At 47.7% G+C, this 19,162-nt stretch overlaps 1 protein-coding gene across 3 annotated transcripts; it reads left to right on the top strand.

Annotated features, from left to right (window-relative positions):
* The first annotated feature begins 28 nt into the window (after positions 1 to 28).
* LOC125537144 (D-lactate dehydrogenase [cytochrome], mitochondrial-like) lies at positions 29 to 19,066 on the top strand. 3 transcript variants are annotated; one of them, XM_048700445.1, is made up of 18 exons: positions 29 to 310; positions 426 to 519; positions 672 to 772; positions 868 to 916; positions 3,434 to 3,526; positions 3,777 to 3,891; positions 4,617 to 4,677; positions 4,849 to 4,885; positions 4,968 to 5,029; positions 5,213 to 5,309; positions 8,029 to 8,103; positions 15,906 to 16,014; positions 16,909 to 17,018; positions 17,210 to 17,272; positions 17,764 to 17,843; positions 18,086 to 18,264; positions 18,388 to 18,703; positions 18,871 to 19,066. In XM_048700445.1, exons 1-17 carry the CDS (start codon positions 90 to 92, stop codon positions 18,684 to 18,686), a joined length of 1,845 nt encoding a protein of 614 aa, XP_048556402.1. In that variant the 5' UTR covers positions 29 to 89; the 3' UTR covers positions 18,687 to 18,703; positions 18,871 to 19,066. The 3 variants fall into 3 exon arrangements, with proteins under 3 accessions (XP_048556402.1, XP_048556401.1, XP_048556403.1); XM_048700444.1 differs by having other exon boundaries at positions 18,388 to 19,066; XM_048700446.1 differs by having other exon boundaries at positions 31 to 310; positions 18,086 to 18,260; positions 18,388 to 19,066.
* The last annotated feature ends 96 nt before the right edge of the window (positions 19,067 to 19,162 follow it).

The following is a 19,162-nucleotide window of genomic DNA, read 5'->3' as shown; positions in this document are numbered from 1 at the left end:
TTCCCCAACACCAGTGAATCGATGCCCCCCCCCCCCCCCATCCTGACGAGCACGTGGTCTTCCGCCTCTCATCCGGCCTGCCGCCATCCATGGCCGCTTCCCTCTTCCGCCTCTCCCGGCCCCGCCGCGTGCTCCTCCCCTTGTCCGCCCTCCGCCTCCCTCTCTCCACCCAGCCCCTCCCGCAGCCCCGGGACCCGTCCTCCCCCAATTCCAACCGCGGCCTTCCTGCCTTCCTCTCCTTCCTCGCCGCCGCAGCCGCAGGCGGAATCACCGGTTCCGTCGCTCTCTGCGATGCCGCCCCCGACCACCGGTGCGTGCATGCCCATCCGATCCAAACCAGTCGCTCGATCGACGGTTACGTCACTTCTCGCATCGTTGACTGCTGAGCTGACAGCGCCCTGTGCTTGTCTGTTGATTTGGCCCAGGGTCGGCGGGAAAGACAGCACCGAGCTGGTGGTGCGTGGGGAGCGCAAGCGCGTGCCACAGCAGTTCATAGAAGAGCTCGCATCCTTCCTCGGGGTAAGTGAATTCGAGTTCCGCGCTGCCATTGCCGGCTTGCCCTAGTGCCTGCGGGCGGCGATGCTGCGTAACTTGTGTTTGTTGTTTTTGCTGTCCGTTGATTAATTCAACCCACGACATGCTCACTGACTAGGTGGGTTGCTGTTTTGCAGGAGAACCTGACGGTGGATTACGAGGAGAGGAGCTTCCACGGGACGCCGCAGAATAGCTTCCACAAGGCAGTCAACGTGCCCGACGTCGTCGTCTTCCCAAAGTGATCTCACCCGGCACACACTGATAATTGCGTTTTGTGGGTGTATATGCCAAGCTTGTTCCATGTATTGTAATGCCTCCATTACTGATTTGCAGGTCCCAGTATGAGGTACGGAAGATTGTGATGACTTGTAATAAGTACAAGGTATGGATCTCTTCCATTCATTAGCCTAAAGGAACATCATATGCTCCCTGTTTTGCAAGAGTTACTGATTTGGATTCTGTATCCTGTACTTCTGGTTTCCACAACAACAATTTCCATGATTGAGCCACCTAGCTGTTTTTTTTTTTGAATTCCAACCCCCACCTGTATATTTATCTCAATTCAAAAGAAATGGGCCAGTTTACGTGGGAAATGGGTCGAAAACCATGATCCAGTTTATGTTGGAAACCGGATCGAAACCTTAACAGCCCCAGGGGCAACACATCTCATGGAGGCAAGAACATGGAAAACACCCAAAAAAACACCAAGTACAAGTTACAACACAGAGCAAGGATCAACCACCTAAACATCAGGATAATATAGATGGTTGTGATGCAGCACAATCTAAGGCATAACAACATAAATGGTGCACTAGCAGCAGAGAGAGGCTATCAAGGCAGCAGATCATGCCCGGAGACAGCACAACAACAAACTTACAGGAACGCACGTGGAAGCACCACCAAGACAGCACCGGAACCACTGACAGGGGTAGACCACGGGTGGCCACATCAAGGAGTTGTGTCATTACCAAGACCGAGCCATCCGACACTCGGGAAGGGTTGTCATTGCCCAGGAAGGAGTAAAGATGACCACAGGAAAGGATCTGACTCGACAAGCATGCACGAGGGGGAGCCGCGAGTTCACCGCCGGAAGGGAGGGTCTCATTCCCATGGACGTGTCGAGTAATAACTTTGATGGTGAAGTGACATGATCGAAGAGAATGCTGTTAATGAAATCATCCCCACAGGAGGGTGGTTATCGCCCAAGGTGGAGTGTATAGGAAGGGCACACACAACAATGAAAGAGACGATAAGAGGATCTACCCAACGGCAGAGTCTGGAGATGTTGGAGATAGCTCATGAGAATACCAAGAAGTTCACCGGACGACAGATAGGAGATGAAGACAGCGCCACCAACATGCGAAACGGTGTGAATGCATCACTGTTGTCGTTGCCGCGCGAGCCGCCGAGGAGGATGAGGTCTGACACGCCACCAAGGTGGAACGCGGCGCTTGCAGGTGCCGCCGTAGTCAACCGGCGGCCGCCGGGCAGATTTCTTTGGCCTCCTCACAACCTCCAAACTCCTCCACACCTCTGACACGGCAGGACCGGAGGGCAACCACCAGCTGCACAACACGAGGCATGCTAGAGATACGACATGCAAATCAAACGACGAAGAACGAAATCAACATAGGAGACAATATTTTAACGTTGAAAACCCCTCCAACACGAAGGGGAAAAACCCCTCCACCTTCAGACTTCGCTACGCTCCACTTCGGCCTAAGCCTCCTGGCGACGGGCCTCGCTCCGCTCGCTCGTCAGAAGTTAGTCTTTATCTTTATAATTGAATTTGAATTTGGATCACAACATAACAAGGCAGAGAGCAGCAAGGCTGTCGTGGGGAACCAACAAGCGCCAGCCGGTGCAAGGATGGAGAATCCGGGCCAGGTGAAGACGGAGGTGGATGTGTGATTGGATCTGATGGGAGGAGGCACGGTGGATGCGCGGGGGGGGGGGGGGGGGGGGGGGGGGGGGGGGGGGGGGGGGGGGGGGGGGTTGGGTGGATGCTGTCCAGATCCATAGTGGTATGGCGTATGCCAAAACTAGACCCTGCGTTGGCCGCCGACACTGCGGCAGTACCGGGCGACCATCACGGAAGGACATTGGAGGCGGATGAGGACGGGGACGGAGGCTAACCAACGGTGGTCGAGCGTCCTGCACGTATGCGCAAGGTGGCAGATGAATCGGGGACGTGGGTGATTTGCGCAGGCCTTCGCGTGCGACGTGAAGCCACAACAGCCGGACGAGTCTGACCCCGTCCCAGCGGATTTGACGATGGCGTGCGGCTGAGGAAGGGGCGCGGAGGCGCAATCCCAGATCCGGCGAGGTCCGAGCGCAGCGGCAAGCCGGTGACCCCCACGGGGCGGTGATGCGGGAGAGGGAGGACGAAGCTAGAAGCGGGACTGCAGGCTTTGGAGGATGTGTGTGTGTGTGGGGGGGTGGGGGGGGGTGGCTGAATGAGTTCCGCTGCCATCGGCAGGCTTTGCTCATCGTTGTTTGCCGGTGCGGCGAGGGGAGGTTGCTGGAGATTCGGTGGCGGCGGCGTAGGGTGCCCGCCTGAGCTGCCTCGGAGAGACGACACGGGGGAAATAGCTTTTTTCACCTGCAGAGAGAAGTTATTTTGTGCTCCAGCTAGTTGTCGATAATGGAGGTTGTTGTATTTGCATTTTTGGTTTACACGACTCCCATTTTGCGTTCTTAGATAACTTTTAGTAGGATGTCATATGACCCTGTTTTGAGAATTAGTAATTGATTTTCAAACAGCATGTTATATTCTTGGTCTAGGAGTTATTTAGCTTCTTTATGGGTTTTCTTCGGGAGTTTGTGGAAGGAGTTGGTACTTTCCATTTCAGTAACACTAAGTGGTGTTTCTTTCTTTCTTTCTTTCTTTTGGAATCAGGTGCCAATTGTACCATATGGTGGGGCTACATCAATTGAGGGACATACGTTGGCACCTCATGGTGGTGTTTGCATTGACATGTCTTCAATGAAGGTAAATATTAAGATTTATGATCAACAGCCATGTAATCATAACATTAACAATGATGTAGATGAACTCGGTATGAATAAATCGAAATCTTACTCTAATGCCTAAAAAGTGCTAGAGTACTTGGCTCATCTATTTTACTATATTTTGTTATACCAAGCAGGCAAGCACTTTCTTAGCAGTGAGCTATATACATGCAGGATACGATCTGTTAATTTCATACTGTATATTTTAATGTATCACAAATTCATTGCAGAAAATCAAATCTCTGCATGTTGAGGATATGGATGTTGTAGTTGAACCAGGAGTTGGATGGATTGAGCTGAATGAATACCTGAAACCCCATGGTCTCTTTTTCCCTCTTGACCCAGGCAAGCTCCTTGTTTCCTTTCCCCTTCCAGTTTTTTCTGTCCATTTACCTTTTCAACCGACGAAGTGAAGTATTCCCCACTTGTGCCAAGAAGTCCTGGGTTCGACGCAGTCTCTCTGCATTGCTCTGCGCAGGGGTAAGGCTTGCCACGTATCCTTCCCCAGACCCCACCTGGTATGGGAGCTTCTAGCACTGGGTCTGTCCTTTTTTTTTACCTTTTCAACCGACCATGTAAAATCCAGATTGACATAACCTGATATGAAATTATTCAATCATCAAAATCAATAAAAAGGCCATCATGGAGCAAGATCCAAACAGATCAATCTTGTCAAAAAAAAAACCCTTTCATCATGCCCTTTGTTCCTATGTCCTTTGCCCTTTCATATTCAGTGTAACTCGACTACAGTTGAACAGCAGCTTTGTTTGCAACTGACTTCTGTAGTGTAATTGCATCTTCCAGACATTTAGGTGCAAAATCCAGATTGACATAACTTAATAAATTATATTTAATGCAACTCGACTGCAGTTGAACAGTGTAATTGCACCCTCCAGACATTTAGGTGTTATGTACCTTCTGTCCTAGGGAGATAATTATGCATGTTTGTAGTACTCAATAGTTGCACTGAAGTTCGATCATCTTTCTGGGTCCACTAAAATAGCATCAGCGGTTGCTTGCTTTTGCACTAGTTTAGTGGCGTAGCTTATCTACATTGGTCTGATTTACAGGACCTGGAGCCACTATTGGTGGAATGTGCGCTACACGATGTTCTGGTTCATTAGCCGTGAGGTAATTCTCCATATAATTTCAGGCCACTTTTTGGCTTCTACAGTGCATCTGTAACCCCATCCGCACAAAGAGGAAGGACAACCATTACGTGCACGATTCACCTGTTTATCTGTTGTATTCTTATGATACTTATGTTAGATGGCTTTGATGAATTTGCTTCTTAGTTTGTAGGTATGGAACTATGCGGGACAATGTTATCAATCTTCAGGTCCTTTTGCTATCCTCATTATTTCCCCATATACTGTACATTTGACTAAGCATACAAGTAGTGATCTTTTATGGTACATCAGGCTGTTCTACCAGATGGCGACGTTGTCAAGACCGGTTCTCGGGCTCGAAAGAGTGCAGCTGGGTATACAAGAACTGCTCCTGTTTCTTAAGATTAAAAGGCTTCATTTCTTCGGGAGTGAATCTTAGTTGTGCTGTGCTGCTTGCTTTTCCCATAATGTCTACATATTATATATATGAAGTTATACATCTGTTGCTGCCATTAGTATTGACAACTTTTTTTACTTTCCACCATGTTGAATATCAGATATGACCTAACTCGGTTGATCATTGGAAGTGAAGGGACTTTAGGGGTAATTACAGAAGTGACTTTACGACTTCAAAAGCTTCCATCTCATTCCGTGGTAGGTCTTCTGTTTTGATTTATTCGCTGTCGAAATAATGTTTTGCTAACAATTCTTACTGCACTTTGTATACTTGATTGTTAAGTTTTAACAACTAATCTGTTTCTCTGTTTAGGATATACACTCTTTATGTAGCACATCCTGTGGAGAAACACCATTCTTCATGCCGTATTGAAGCAGCACAAAGGTTGTGAAGGAGCAACTCCACCTTGCTGCTACAATGTGTACAGCACAAGTGTTGAAGGAACAGCTTCAACGTGCTGCGCTAGATATCGCTCTAGAGGCAAATGTAGGCTGATAGGGCAGCAAGAGTTCAATCAGAACTCCTAGGGCACAAGATCTACTCCAAGATCTTAGATAAGAACAACAAGTTCTATTATAGGTAGGGGTACATAGTCTGGGTACAAAGTAGAGGTGAGGACCTCTATTTATAGGGCTTTGGGAAGCCTTCACATACTTCTACTTATAGCTTATTTAGGATTCACCATTCTACTCACAGCTCCTTATAACTAGAGAGCTCTAGAAACAGCAGGTAGGGTAAAGAAAAGAAAAGAAATACTAGACCACAACAGAAGTATCTAGAAGTAGCCAAACAGATTTGACATATGATTATATTTTCATTTTCCTCATCTATTGTTCCTCATCAGTATTACTATGACTTAACTCCTATCTTGCATCTTAGGAATGGAAACAACTTTTGTATGAACACAAGATATTTTCTTTTAATAGTCTATCTTATCCTGCACTCGATAATTACATTATTCGGAACATTTCTATGTGATGTTCTCCCTATGTTCCTAACAAAATGTTTATTGGCTTAATGTTCTATGATATAAAATTTGGGAAGTGTTTTTTTCCGGGAAAACACAAAAGCTTTGCATTTTGATGCATTGGTAGAAGGAAAGAGTTTGTACAAGCCCAAAGAAGGTCACACTCAGAGTTACAACACACCGCCGTCGTCCCTAGGCTCCACCTCAGCCCCGTAGCACAACCTGAAGGCCTCTCACGCCCGCCGACACCCATTGTCTGGCTTCCTCTTGGATCTTACCAACGAGGGAAGGCAAGCTAAGGGGAGCGTTGTCGAAGATAATGCGTTGCGATGCTTCCAGATGCACCGTGCCACCAACATGATGGCCGGGGATGTGCCCTTCTGAGTCTGAGGAGAGGCTGGTGTTGAAGTGTACATGTGGATTGCCTAGCCCTTTCCATCAGTTCGGCCTTTTGGTTGTGTTGGCTAGCGCATGAAGCTTAATATGCTATCAGAGATTAGGTTATTTTTTTAGCACGTGCAAGTCGTGCTGATCCGATTTCGCGATGCCGCCATCTTCCTCTGGCCAGCTCGCGCTTTCATAACATGGTATCGCAGCCTAAGGTCTTGAGTTCAAGTCCTGGCTTTTGCGATTTATCCAAAAATTGTTGCTGCCCCCTCTGTGTCCACGTATAGGCCTCTTGAGTCATACCTCTGAGTCTATTCACGTGTTGACTTCCCGCGTCACACGTGAGAGGGGGTGTTGAAGTGTATATGTGGATTGCCTAGCTCTTTCCATCAGTTTTGACTTTTGGTTGGGTTGGCTAGCGTATGAAGCTTAACAGCTGGGACCGAGTGGCCCATTCAATGCCACCAATCCACGTAGTCGTCCTCCGCATTGGGTGTCTTGCCGTCGAACGCAACCAGGAAAGAACCTCGTGCCACACCACGTGCGAGAAGGAACAAACAGTGAGGAGATGAGCCATTGTTCCTCCGACTGATCATAAAGCACGCAACACGGTGCATGCTGAAGGCCTCGGCGTGCCAGGCTCTCAGCAGCCCAACAAAGTTCCTGGCAGGCAAGCCACACGAAGAACTTGACCCTAGGTGGGGCCCAAGTCATTCAGTTAAGCTTCCACGAACTTGAACCGGCTGCCCCCCCCCCCCCCCCCCCCCCCCCCCCTAGAACAAGATGTCGTAGCAGCTCTTGGAGGAGTATTGCGAGTCCAGGGTCCAGCGCTATTGGAGGACATCCGGCAAGGTGGTAAGCTGCATTGGCACACCAACCACCAGACCTCGATATACTGCCAGAGTGCCAACGGGCTCAGGCCCCTCTGATATCCGAGATCCAACGGCGGCCAACCAAGGCATCGCTGACGGTCCGGCGCTTCCTGATGCACTCAAGACCAACGTTAGGAGCTCAGGCGCAATCTCAGAAAATGGCATGGCCATCGAGCCAGCGATCCTCCCAGAATAAGGCTGAGGTTCCGCCACCAACCACCATCCTGGTGGATGCGGCCCATTGTGGCGAACACCTCACACTCATCGCGGGAGAATTACAGGTCGAGGCCTCTCCCAGGGCGGAGGAGTTCAGTGCACATCCTGATCCTTAGGCTGGTCGCGGCCCTGCTAAGGTCCGGAACACCAACCCCTAGGTGAGGCGACCCACCTTCGCGTGGGATGCCCTCCACATGGGAAGGCGGTCCGCAATCCTGCAAGTTATAACATATAAACCGCAACACGGCTATTCTTACAATGCACCAGTATTCACGTCGCCACAACATTCATCTTGTTTTGCCATTGCTAGTAGCAAACCATGTACCATTTTCAATGTTAGAAGTTTTGAAAGAGTAATGGACATGCATAGGATGCCACCTTATTCATCTAGCTTTGTCGACCTTTTTTTGTAGTTCTTTCTGCGTCTTCATTTTACCTATGAACTCATTCCTCCTAAATGCTCTCTATATTCAGGTTGCCATGTGCAATTTTCAAACGGTTAAGGATGCTGCTGATGTTGCTATTGCATCAATGCATTCTGGCATACAGGTTTGTCCGTATCCTTCCGTTTTTCTTTCATTGCTATGACATTTGAAAAAATTGTAAGTCAGATATGAAATAATCGACATCCTTTCCATATGGACTGAATGTTCATATCTCCATGCTCGTATTTGTGTTAAGAGTTGTGTCGAATATAGTGTACAAAGTAGGTTACAGTTGGACTTGTAGTTTGTATTGTGTTTAGATAGGATATGGAGTCGTGTCCTAGTAGGACACTTGTATCCTAGGCCTCTCATATATAGCGAGGGTAGACACATGAAGTATTGTAACCTATGCCAACATAATAGCACAGGAACGCAGGGGAAGCCGGCGGCATGTGGCGGCGTCCAGGGCGACCGGGTGCGGTATTGTAGCGGTGTCATGGGGAGGAGCGCCCATAGTCAGGCCCCAGGGATGTAGCTGTTAGAGTATCATACTAGATCATGAAGACGCGCGTTGCCGCGCCCGCCCATATTGAGAAAGTATAGAGGTATGCATTATGATGGTTGACACAATGAATTAATTATTCAAGAAACACAATATTAGCCCAGTTCATCTTAACAATCTAGGATAGCACTCCCTTCTGTGAAATGCCAAAGTTGTTAATATATCATTTTAACATTGGAGAAGGTAAGACATCATATTTGCCTACTTTGAGAAGCCATCGCCTATGACCGTATCATGCGTTCTTTTGTGTTATGACAATGACATTCAACGCACATGATGAAGTAGACGTCAAACTTGGCAAATAAAATATCCTCGCAAACTGAATGGCAATTTCATCTGGTATTAAAACAGATTAAAACTAAATAATTTTCTACGTAAGCCAAAATTAAAATTATTCATGCTCATAATTACCCAAACAGACCCGTACTAATATTGACCCAGGCCATTTTATCATGATTCGACCCATCAAGCATATTTAACCCATGCGGCCATGCCTACTCATTTTAGACTAATTAAGTTCATTTTAGACTAATTAAGTTCTTTAGGTAGAACAATTATAAAATGTTGATAGCAGTAGCAAAGGAAAGAACATAGGCATAAGAGTTATTCGGTCTTACATACCCAAGCCGTACCAAAGAAACTAATCTTCATAGGTTCAGCTTATGCCAGAGACAGATTATATGAAATCCGAAACAAAGAGAAGGAAAGGGAGCAGGCAAAACGCAAGTGCCTGGCTGAAATAAAAACCAAACAAATCGCATGGAATGCAGCACTAAACTCACAGTAATAATAGAGAGAACAAAGATGAACAAAGGGCAATAATTTGTGAATAGTCGCACCTGTCTGCCCGCCATGATCGCATAGCTGGCTGAGGTTTACTGTTTTTTAATTGGGTTTGAAGCACACCCCTTGAGAAATTCGTACAGGAAAACTCCAATGAACAAGCACTGCAACCCTGTAAGAAGGAATAGAAAATCAGTTCCATAGATACGAAGACATGGAGGAGTGTGCGTCAAACCCAATTAGGGAGAATGAAAGATTGTAGTGACACAGCGGCGGTGTGTGCTGCCGCCACAGCCGCAAAGGAGGAGATATGTATGTCACTCTTGCGCTGACGAGGATTCTGGTGCAGCGGTCGCCTCCACCTCCTCCTCGCACCAGCGAGATGCCGCCGCGTTATCTTGCGTCGGTAAGACGTACGTAGCTGCTTGATGCTGCAGCGTCACTCTTGAGCCGTTCACATGGCCTCCTCCTACTGATCGCCCGCCTTGGCTACAGCCAAAGCTCTCTCTCTCATTGTCGCCGCATCCATGATTCATGGACAATCACCAATAAGAACAGCTGGGGTTAGCACTATGAACTTCGAGGACATAGGGAGGTGAAATCAAAACGTAGGGTTGCGCTTACGATGGACTGTTACTGGAGGAATACCGTCGACCTGGACTGGAGCCGCCGCCGGTTTCAGGGCAGCAGATGATGAAGAACCTGGGCCGATCGGGATGACAGGAAGTCGGGACGATCGAGCCTCGCGGCGCTCGGTGTAAAAATTTGACGGTTCACGAGAAGGCTCCCAAGTCGATCCTCGGAGCAGCGGCCCGATAACGGGGTAGGGCGACGGCTAAAAAGGCCCACGAGGGCCGAACGATCTTCAGCGTTAAACAGTAGATCGGATGGTCCAGAACGTCAAATCGCTGTGGAGGGGCGTTGGTGGCTGAGTTTTACTGTTTTACAATATATATATAGCCATGTAACCTTTCGTATTTACCCTATTGTATAAGGGGTTTCCTGCATATATTCCACACCTGTACATGTATATATACACTGGCCTATGGCCTCCTGGAAATACAAGTTGCATATTTCCTAACATGGTATTAGAGCTAGGTCAATTTTTTGCATGCTGCAACTCGTGCCATTGATCCGTTCCTGCCGCCGGCCGCTGGGTTTTCATCTGCCCGCCTCGCCCCGCGGTCTTCCTCTGTCCCTCCCGATCGATCCGATCGCGTTGAGCCGCCGTCTTCCGTTCCCTCGCCAGGTCTCCCGATCGAACTGATCGCTCTGCCCCGCCCCGCAGTCGGGCCTTGGGCCTCTGGTCGCCATCGCCCCGCAGTCGGGCCTCTCCCGATCGCGCTCGCCCGGGCCTCTCCCGATCGATCGCTCCAGTCACCAGATCGCCCCGCCACCAACCCTCTGGATCGATCGCGCTCGTGCACTCCTGGTTCGCTCCAGCCACCAGATCGCCCTGCCACCAACCCTCTGGATCGCCTTCTGCTCTGGAGCGGCGGCCACCAGCTACCGATTTTCGCCGCCCTTGCCGGATTCTGCCGCTGATCTCCGTCGTTCTGCTGCTGGTTGTGTCTTCGTACGCTACCTCACGACCGAAAGCTGCTGTCGCCTGCTTGTTGACGAAAAAAAATGTCTACACTGTCAGGCTATGTCGCAGTTCTTCGCTGTCCAGTGATCTTTGATGGCACTAACTACATCGAGTTTGTTGGTTTCATGCGCATTCATATGCGTGGCATTCGTCTTTGGGGCGTTCTTTCTGGCGAGGTCCGTTGTCCGCCTTGTCCGGTTGCACCTGTGGCCCCTACTCCGCCGACGCCACCGGTTATTGCTGCCGATGCTGATCAAGTTGCGAAGGATGCAGCTAAGCTTGCAGATGACACTGCCATACATGCTTATGATGAGCAGGTTTCGACTTATGAGGAGGCTCTTCAGACTTATCATGAGGCTCTTTCTGCTTACACTCAGTGGCTTGATCAGGATGCCCGTGCCGCAACTGTTCTCACTGCTAGTGTTCTGCCTCAGTTTGCCTCTGAGTACTTGGGGCTCCCTACCGTATCTGAGATGTGGACCCGTCTTCGTCAGCGCTATCAGCCCTCTGGTGATGCCTTATATCTGTCTGTGGTCCGGCAGGAACATGCTCTTTAGCAGGGTGACTCCAGTGTTGACGATTTCTATGCACAGAGTTCTGCTATCTGGCGTCAGCTTGATTCTCTCCGCACTGCTGGTTGTCGTACTTGTCAGTGTTGCCAGGCTGTGCGGGCTGATTTGGAGTTTCATCGTGTCTACGAGTTCTTATCTCGGCTCCGTAAGGAGTTTGAGCCCCGGCGTGCTCAGTTGTTTGCTCGTGGTCGTATCTCCCTCATGGAAGCGCTTTCTGAGATTTGTGCTGAGGAGACTCGCCTACGTGGTGCTGGTCTACTTGAGGTTCCCTCTGTGCTCGCTGCTCGAGTTCCTATTATGTCGCCTGCTGCACCGACCCCATCCCGCTCCAGTGCTCCTCCGCTCTTACCTACTCCTACGGGCGGCCAGGGTCGGTCTCGTCCTCACTGCGGCTACTGCAATATGGATGGTCATGTTGAGTATCAGTGCTTCCAGAAGAAGAAACACCTGCGTAAGGCGCGATCATCAGCTTCAGGGACTTCTTCTTCTACTTCGACATCTTCAGCCACCGCCTTGACTGAGCAGGATATTCTGCGACTTAAGCGTCTGCTTGCTGCTTCAGGTTCTCCTTCGACGGGCACTGCAGCTTCTGTGGCTGATGCTTCCCGCACCGAGCAACCACCCTCTACACAGTTAGGTACATCCTCGTGGGTTCTGGACTCCGGAGCTTCTTTTCATATGTCTTCTCATTCTTCACATTTGTCCTCTCTTAAATCGCTTGATTTTCCTGTTCATGTACTCACTGCTGATGGTACTCCTCTTTCTGTTGCTAGTCGAGGCACTCTTATCACACCTTCTTACTCTGTTCCTGATGTTGCTCATGTTCCTCGACTTACCATGAATCTTTTTTCTGCTGGTCAACTTACTGATTCTGGTTGTCGCGTCATCCTTGACGTTGACTCTTGTTCCGTTCAGGATCGTCGAACGCACACTTTGGTTGGGGCTGGCCCTCGCCGCTGTGACTCTCAGGGTCTTTGGGAGCTAGACTGGCTTCATGTTCCTTCCGCTGCCACCACTATCGCCAGTCCATCCGCTTCTGTCGCTTCAGCTACCGGCTCCTTCCAGCAGTGGCATCATCGACTTGGTCATCTTTGTGGGTCTCGCTTGTCGTCATTAGTTCGTCGAGGTCTTCTGGGGTCTGTCTCAGGAGATGTCTCTTTAGAGTGTCAGGGTTGTAGACTCGGCAAACAGATTCAGTTACCTTATCCTACTAGTGAGTCGGTGTCTCAGCGTCCTTTTGATTTAGTCCATTCTGATGTATGGGGTCCGGCACCCTTCGCTTCGAAAGGGGGCCATCGATACTATATTATTTTTATAGATGATTTCTCTCGTTACACTTGGCTTTATTTTATGACTTCTCGCAGTGAGGTTCTTTCCATCTATAAGCGTTTTGCTGCCATGGTTCACACTCAGTTCTCTTCGCCTATTTGTGTGTTCCGTGCTGACTCCCCTGGCGAGTATATTTCCAAGATGTTGCGTGGTGTTCTTGCTGAGCAGGGCACTCTTCCTCAGTTCTCTTGTCCTGGTGCTCATGCTCAGAATGGCGTGGCTGAGCGAAAGCATCGCCACCTTCTTGAGACGGCTCGTGCGTTGATGATCGCCACTTCTCTTCCACCTCATTTTTGGGCCGAGGCTATCTTCACCTCCACCTATCTCATCAACCTTCAGCCGTCCGCTGCTCTCCAGGGTGGTGTTCCTTTCGAGCGTCTCTTTGATCATTCTCCTGATTATTCGATGCTTCGCTTGTTTGGTTGTGTTTGCTATGTTCTTCTTGCCCCTCGCGAACGCACCAAATTGACCGCTCAGTCTGTTGAGTGTGTTTTCTTAGGCTATAATGATGAGCATAAGGGCTATCGTTGTTGGGATCCCATCGGTCGTCGGATGCGTATTTCTCGTGATGTGACTTTTGATGAGTCTCGTCCCTTCTACCCGCGTCCATCTTCCTCGACCTTTTCAGTGGAGGATATCTCTTTCCTCACTTTTCCTGACACACCTATCACTCCAGTTGAGCCCTTGTCTCTCCGTCCTGCTCACTCTACTTCTCCAGATCTTGCCGATTTGTCGCCGCCATCTCCCACGATTTCCTCACCTCGCATGTCACCGGATTCTGCACCTTCATCCCCGGTGATTTCTTCGTCTCCACCTCCTGATTCTACCTCGGCTATTTCTCCTCGTATTCTTTCATCTTTTCCTCAGTATTACACTCGTCGTTCACGTAATGTGGATGCGTCTGCTGATGTGCCGTCCTTCTCATCTCAGCCTACCTATGGCTTACGTCCTCGTCCGCTTTCGCATGTTGATCGCCTTGGTTTTTCAACCGCTAGTGCTGCTGTTCTTGAGCCGACTTCTTGTCGTCAGGCTGTTGTTCATCCTGAATGGCAGTTTGCGATGGCAGAGGAGATTGCTGCTCTTGAACGCACTGGTACATGGGATCTTGTTTCTCTTCCTCCAGGTGTCCGTCCCATCACTTGTAAGTGGGTCTATAAGGTTAAGACTCGCTCCGATGGTTCTCTTGAGCCTTACAAAGCTCGTCTTGTGGCTCGTGGTTTTCAGCAGGAGCATGGTCGTGATTACGACGAGACTTTTGCTCCTGTGGCCCATATGACCACTATTCGTACACTTCTTGCCGTGGCTTCTGCATGCCACTGGTCTGTATCTCAGCTTGATGTTAAGAATGCTTTTCTTAACGGTGAGCTGCGTGAGGAGGTATACATGCAGCCACCACCTGGGTATTCTGTTCCTGATGGCATGGTATGCCGTCTTCGTCGCTCTCTCTATGGCCTTAAGCAAGCCCCCCGTGCCTGGTTTGAGCGTTTTGCCTCTGTGGTAACTGCCGCTGGTTTTTCAGCGAGTGCTCATGATCCAGCATTGTTTGTCCACCTTTCTCCACGTGGTCGGACTCTTCTTCTTCTCTATGTTGATGACATGATCATCACTGGCGACGACCCCGAGTATATTGCCTTTGTAAAGGCCCGTCTTAGTGAGCGGTTTCTTATGTCCGATCTTGGACCTCTTCGCTACTTTCTTGGGATTGAAGTCTCTTCTACCTCTGATGGCTTTTTTATATCCCAGGAAAAGTATATACAGGATCTTCTTACTCGTGCTGCTCTTACCGATGAGCGCATTGTTGAGACTCCCATGGAGCTCAATGTTCACCTCCAGAGAATCGAAGCCTATTTCAACGGGAAAAAGTGGGTGACGTGTGGTTCGGACTGGAGCCCAGTGGTCTGATGGAAGCGTGAAACTCGTCATCGGTCGGTGATGATCGATGGTACTCTGCAGTGGGGGTTGAGCAGTGTGGGTTTGCGACCTTTGAGACTCGACCGGGGAGAGGCTCGACGTGGTAATAGCGGCGTGACATGCGGTATGCATGGGACATGGAGACGGGTCAGGGCTCTTGTGGTCATGCATGTGGTGAGACAACTGTGAATTTGACTCGGGATGACTACAAGCAACGGTGAAATTCTTTCAAGTTTCAGACAGACGGTCAAGGAAGGGTGGTGATGTTGAGTTCAGGTAACTTTTATGTGTGACACTCAATATGTTAGTTGTTCACTTTCATGCAGGTTAGTGATCAGTGCGTGATGGCATTCGATGGATACTCTAGAAGTTGGGAGCACAAACTCTAGAGTAACAAGGAACTTAATTTTGCTCGAGTGTTGACTGTGGTCAAGAAAAGAAGGGACTACAAGTTGCAGGTGGAGTCATATGGAGTCTTTGAAGTAGCAGCGGTGCTCATGGGATAAGCTCAAGTCCAATGTACATGGAAGTTTGACACATGGACGAATTCAAGGTGGTGGAGAATATTCGCCAAGGTGGAGTTTGTTAGAGTTGTGTCGAATATAGTGTACAAAGTAGGTTACAGGTGGACTTGTAGTTGTATTGTGTTTAGATAAGACATGGAGTCATGTCCTAGTAGGACACTTGTATCCTAGGCCTCATATATAGCGAGGGTAGACACACGATGTAACCTATGCCAACATAATAGCACAGGAACGCAGGGGAAGCCGGCGGCATGTGCCGGCGTCCAGGGCGACCGGGTGCGGTATTGTAGCGGTGTCATGGGGAGGAGCGCCCATAGTCAGGCCCCGGGGATGTAGCCATATCGGTGAACCTCGTTAACAAATTTCGGTGTCGTGCTCGTGTGATTGCTTGGTCCTCGGATGATCGATGGTATGCCTCGGATTTATTCTAACAATTTGTTCATGTGACATAATTTGTCCATTGCACATTAAGTGGCCGTCAATGGTGGTGTTCGATGTTTTTTGTGGACTATTGTGGGTGTTAGCTTGACTTCAGTTGAAGTGCTTGAGTAGAAGTTACATTTGTTGAGATGTATCAGTGGGTAACCAAAATTTAGTAAGGTTGTTGTTACTTGTTGGCTAGTTAGTTACTGATACTATCTTTTTCTGCTTGATTAGGTCTCGAGAGTGGAATTGTTAGATGAGGTTCAGATAAGGGCAATAAACATGGCAAACGGTAAAAGCTTGCCTGAAGTGCCGACCTTGATGTTTGAATTCATAGGGACAGGTAACCTAACTTGCACTTTTATGCCATTTATATTGTATTATGCATCTATGGTGGCAGTCCTGAGTTCTAGTAGTACAATCTAGATAAATTTGAAATATGTGCACATTCCTTAAATCAGTATCTAGATTGATGATCAGAGTCACATGATATGTACAAGGAATTATGCAAGTTGCCACAACGGTTCAAACTGCGAAGTTTTATGCATGCAACCACCCAAATACACACCCCAAGAAGATTTCACTACATTAAAAAGAAGATAATACTACAAAGAGGAACATAAACATAAAAATTGCTTAGATTTTGCAGGCATATTGACATAACTGACAGATTCATTTCCATGGTCTTAATTTTGTATCTATAATACTAATAGTTTGTGAATTTGATGTTGTGTGATTGACAATAACGGGTAAAGAATGACACTATCTACTATACCATCAATATATTGTTTTTGTATTCTAGGTTATAACTTAGCATATACTCCCTCCGTCCTATAATATAAGATGTTATTACAACCAATGTACTCATATATTGGTTGTAATAGCATCTTATATTATGGGACGGAGGGAGTAGTTTCTACTTTCTGGTGTACATATACCTCTTGCGATCTCTCTATTAAAACTAAATTCACTTTGTGCACACTACTTTTTAGTAGACTCTAGACAATTTTCAGAAGTGATACCATAGCTCATGCTTGTGGTCTACAGCTGTTCCTTATCTTGGGGATGTAATTAACACATATTCAGTAATTTACTATCGTCTTCTGTTGGTTGTTCACTTGCTTGGACAAGTCACTTAAAAGCTCTTCTTAAGCTGCAAACATTCCTTCAGCTTACACATCAAGAACTGGCTGATCTTCCTTTTCTTTGTTAATCTCTTTCCATTGCAACTATTCAGAAGCATATGCACTTGAACAAACACTGTTGGTTCAAAAGATTGCTGCAGAGCACCATGGTTCTGATTTTGTTTTTGTGGAGGAGCCGAATGCTAAAGAGGAACTGTGGAAGGTCAGTCATCTGAACTTGTAGAGCTAATCTACAGATGTTTCGTTGTGCCGCATGATTGTGCACAGGCCATGCAATACCAGTGTCATACAGTACGACATTATGTTCCCTGGTTTCTGGAGAATAGTAGTACTGTGATATATAGGATATTTGGTCTTGAAGCATATTTTAATGGCATTTTCCTCTATGTGCAGATCAGGAAGGAGGCACTTTGGGCTGGGTTTGCCATGAAACCTGATCATGAAGCTATGATAACGGTTTGATTGCTTGCTCAGTATTTGATATCACTATAATCATCACCTTTTTGGTTGGTTAGAGATAGCTAGTCTCTAGTGGCATGCATCATATACCATTATGTTTACCTCCTTAGTTGTGAATCTTGGCATTTGTCAACATGCCCCAATGTAATCATCATTTGGCAAAAATATGGAATGTGATCCAATTTTAGTTCACATTCAAGTATAGGGTACTTAGCGAATAGCAACGGAATATCTTATCAGTTATGTAAAGGCCTAAAGGGTAACTGGTGCCGCTCTCTTCTCTTTGTTTGAATCAACATATGGCTTTTTTGTCCCTTGGTGGTAAATGCAGATCTTGTCAGCTTCATAATTTTTTTAATCTCATCTGCTCACAGAGATCGGCCAATGGTCATTATGATTATTGTAGCCTTATTATCTGTCGGTTTTCAGTGGATGAACTGCATCAAGTCTTGTAAATTCTAATGCCGCCCCAATTGTTGTTCATGCAGGACGTTTGTGTTCCATTGTCTAGACTTGCAGAATGCATATCTGTATCTAAGCAACTACTTGATGCGTCACCATTGACTTGGTACATATTCTCCCTTACGCAGTACCTAGGTTTTTCCCACTTTGTTATCTGTTGTAGCTAGGAAAGCCATGGCCATCTCTTTTGTATTAGATTTGTATTTATAGGAGAGCAGGGCAGTTTGAAAATTCGAACTCTTGATGAAGTAGCATGCGATTCTTACCGCAGCTCCAGCATGACAGTACAGTATGCTATCCTTTTAATTATCCAGGAGGACCTTCTCTCTGACTTGTGCATGTTTTCAGTTTGGTTATCGCCCATGCCGGTGACGGAAATTTCCACACAATTATCCTATTTGATCCAAGCCAGGAGGAAGAGCGAAGGGAAGCAGAGAGACTAAACCATTTCATGGTTCATACTGCTCTGTCCATGGAAGGTACATGCACAGGAGAGCATGGTGTTGGCACAGGGAAAATGAAGGCAGGTGACCTATGACCTCTTTATCTTATCAAGGCCGTGATTTGTTTCGAATTTCCACATGAGTCATCAACAAGTCAGCACCCATGAGTGTGACAAGTGACAAGTGCTTTGGTGTGTGCATTGGCAGTACCTGGAGAAGGAGCTGGGGATGGAGTCACTGAGGACGATGAAAAGGATAAAGGCCGCGCTGGATCCCAACAACATCATGAATCCAGGAAAGCTCATCCCACCCCACGTCTGCATCTGACCAACCAAGTGCCTGATTCCATGGCAGTGGGTTCGGTTGTTCAAGTTTGTCGTGGTGCCGCCACTGAATACGTCCATGAAACATTTGGATCTGTTACAGCCTTACCCGAGGACACCAACACATACTTCATGAGTTACAAGTTACAACTTACAGTACCCGGCCCGGCCCGGCCATACTGAGGCCCAGTTCTTTTGCCAGAATCTAGGGATTCTCCCAGAATCCGACCCCTACCCAGCTTCTCCTAGAATCTTTGAGCCCCATTTGTTTCACAATCCTATCTAGTTAGGGTTTAATTAGACAGGGTTGTAAAACAAATGGGGCTCAAAGATTCTAGGAGAAGCTGGGTAGGGGTCAGATTCTGGGAGAATCCCCAGATTCTGGCAAAAGAACTGGGCCTGAATAAAAGGACCAGGACGTTGTTATCTCTTGGTGTTATTTGTACCAATAGTAGTATACATGCATGGCACCGTTTACTGGGCCTGCTTCACATATTAACATACCTCCAAAACACGAGGGAGTGGTTTACATCCTGGTTTCACAAAATAGCGTTCTTGCTCTATACTCTTCTTGTAACAGTCATATATTCCCTCCGTTCATAAATATGAGATGCTTTGGATATTTCGAATATGTACCAAACACAAACTGAAATGAAACG

This window comes from Triticum urartu, chromosome 2 (genome assembly GCF_003073215.2).
Source record: "Triticum urartu cultivar G1812 chromosome 2, Tu2.1, whole genome shotgun sequence".
NCBI classification, from domain to species: Eukaryota; Viridiplantae; Streptophyta; class Magnoliopsida; order Poales; family Poaceae; genus Triticum; species Triticum urartu.
This window is presented reverse-complemented; position numbering and strand designations above follow the sequence as displayed.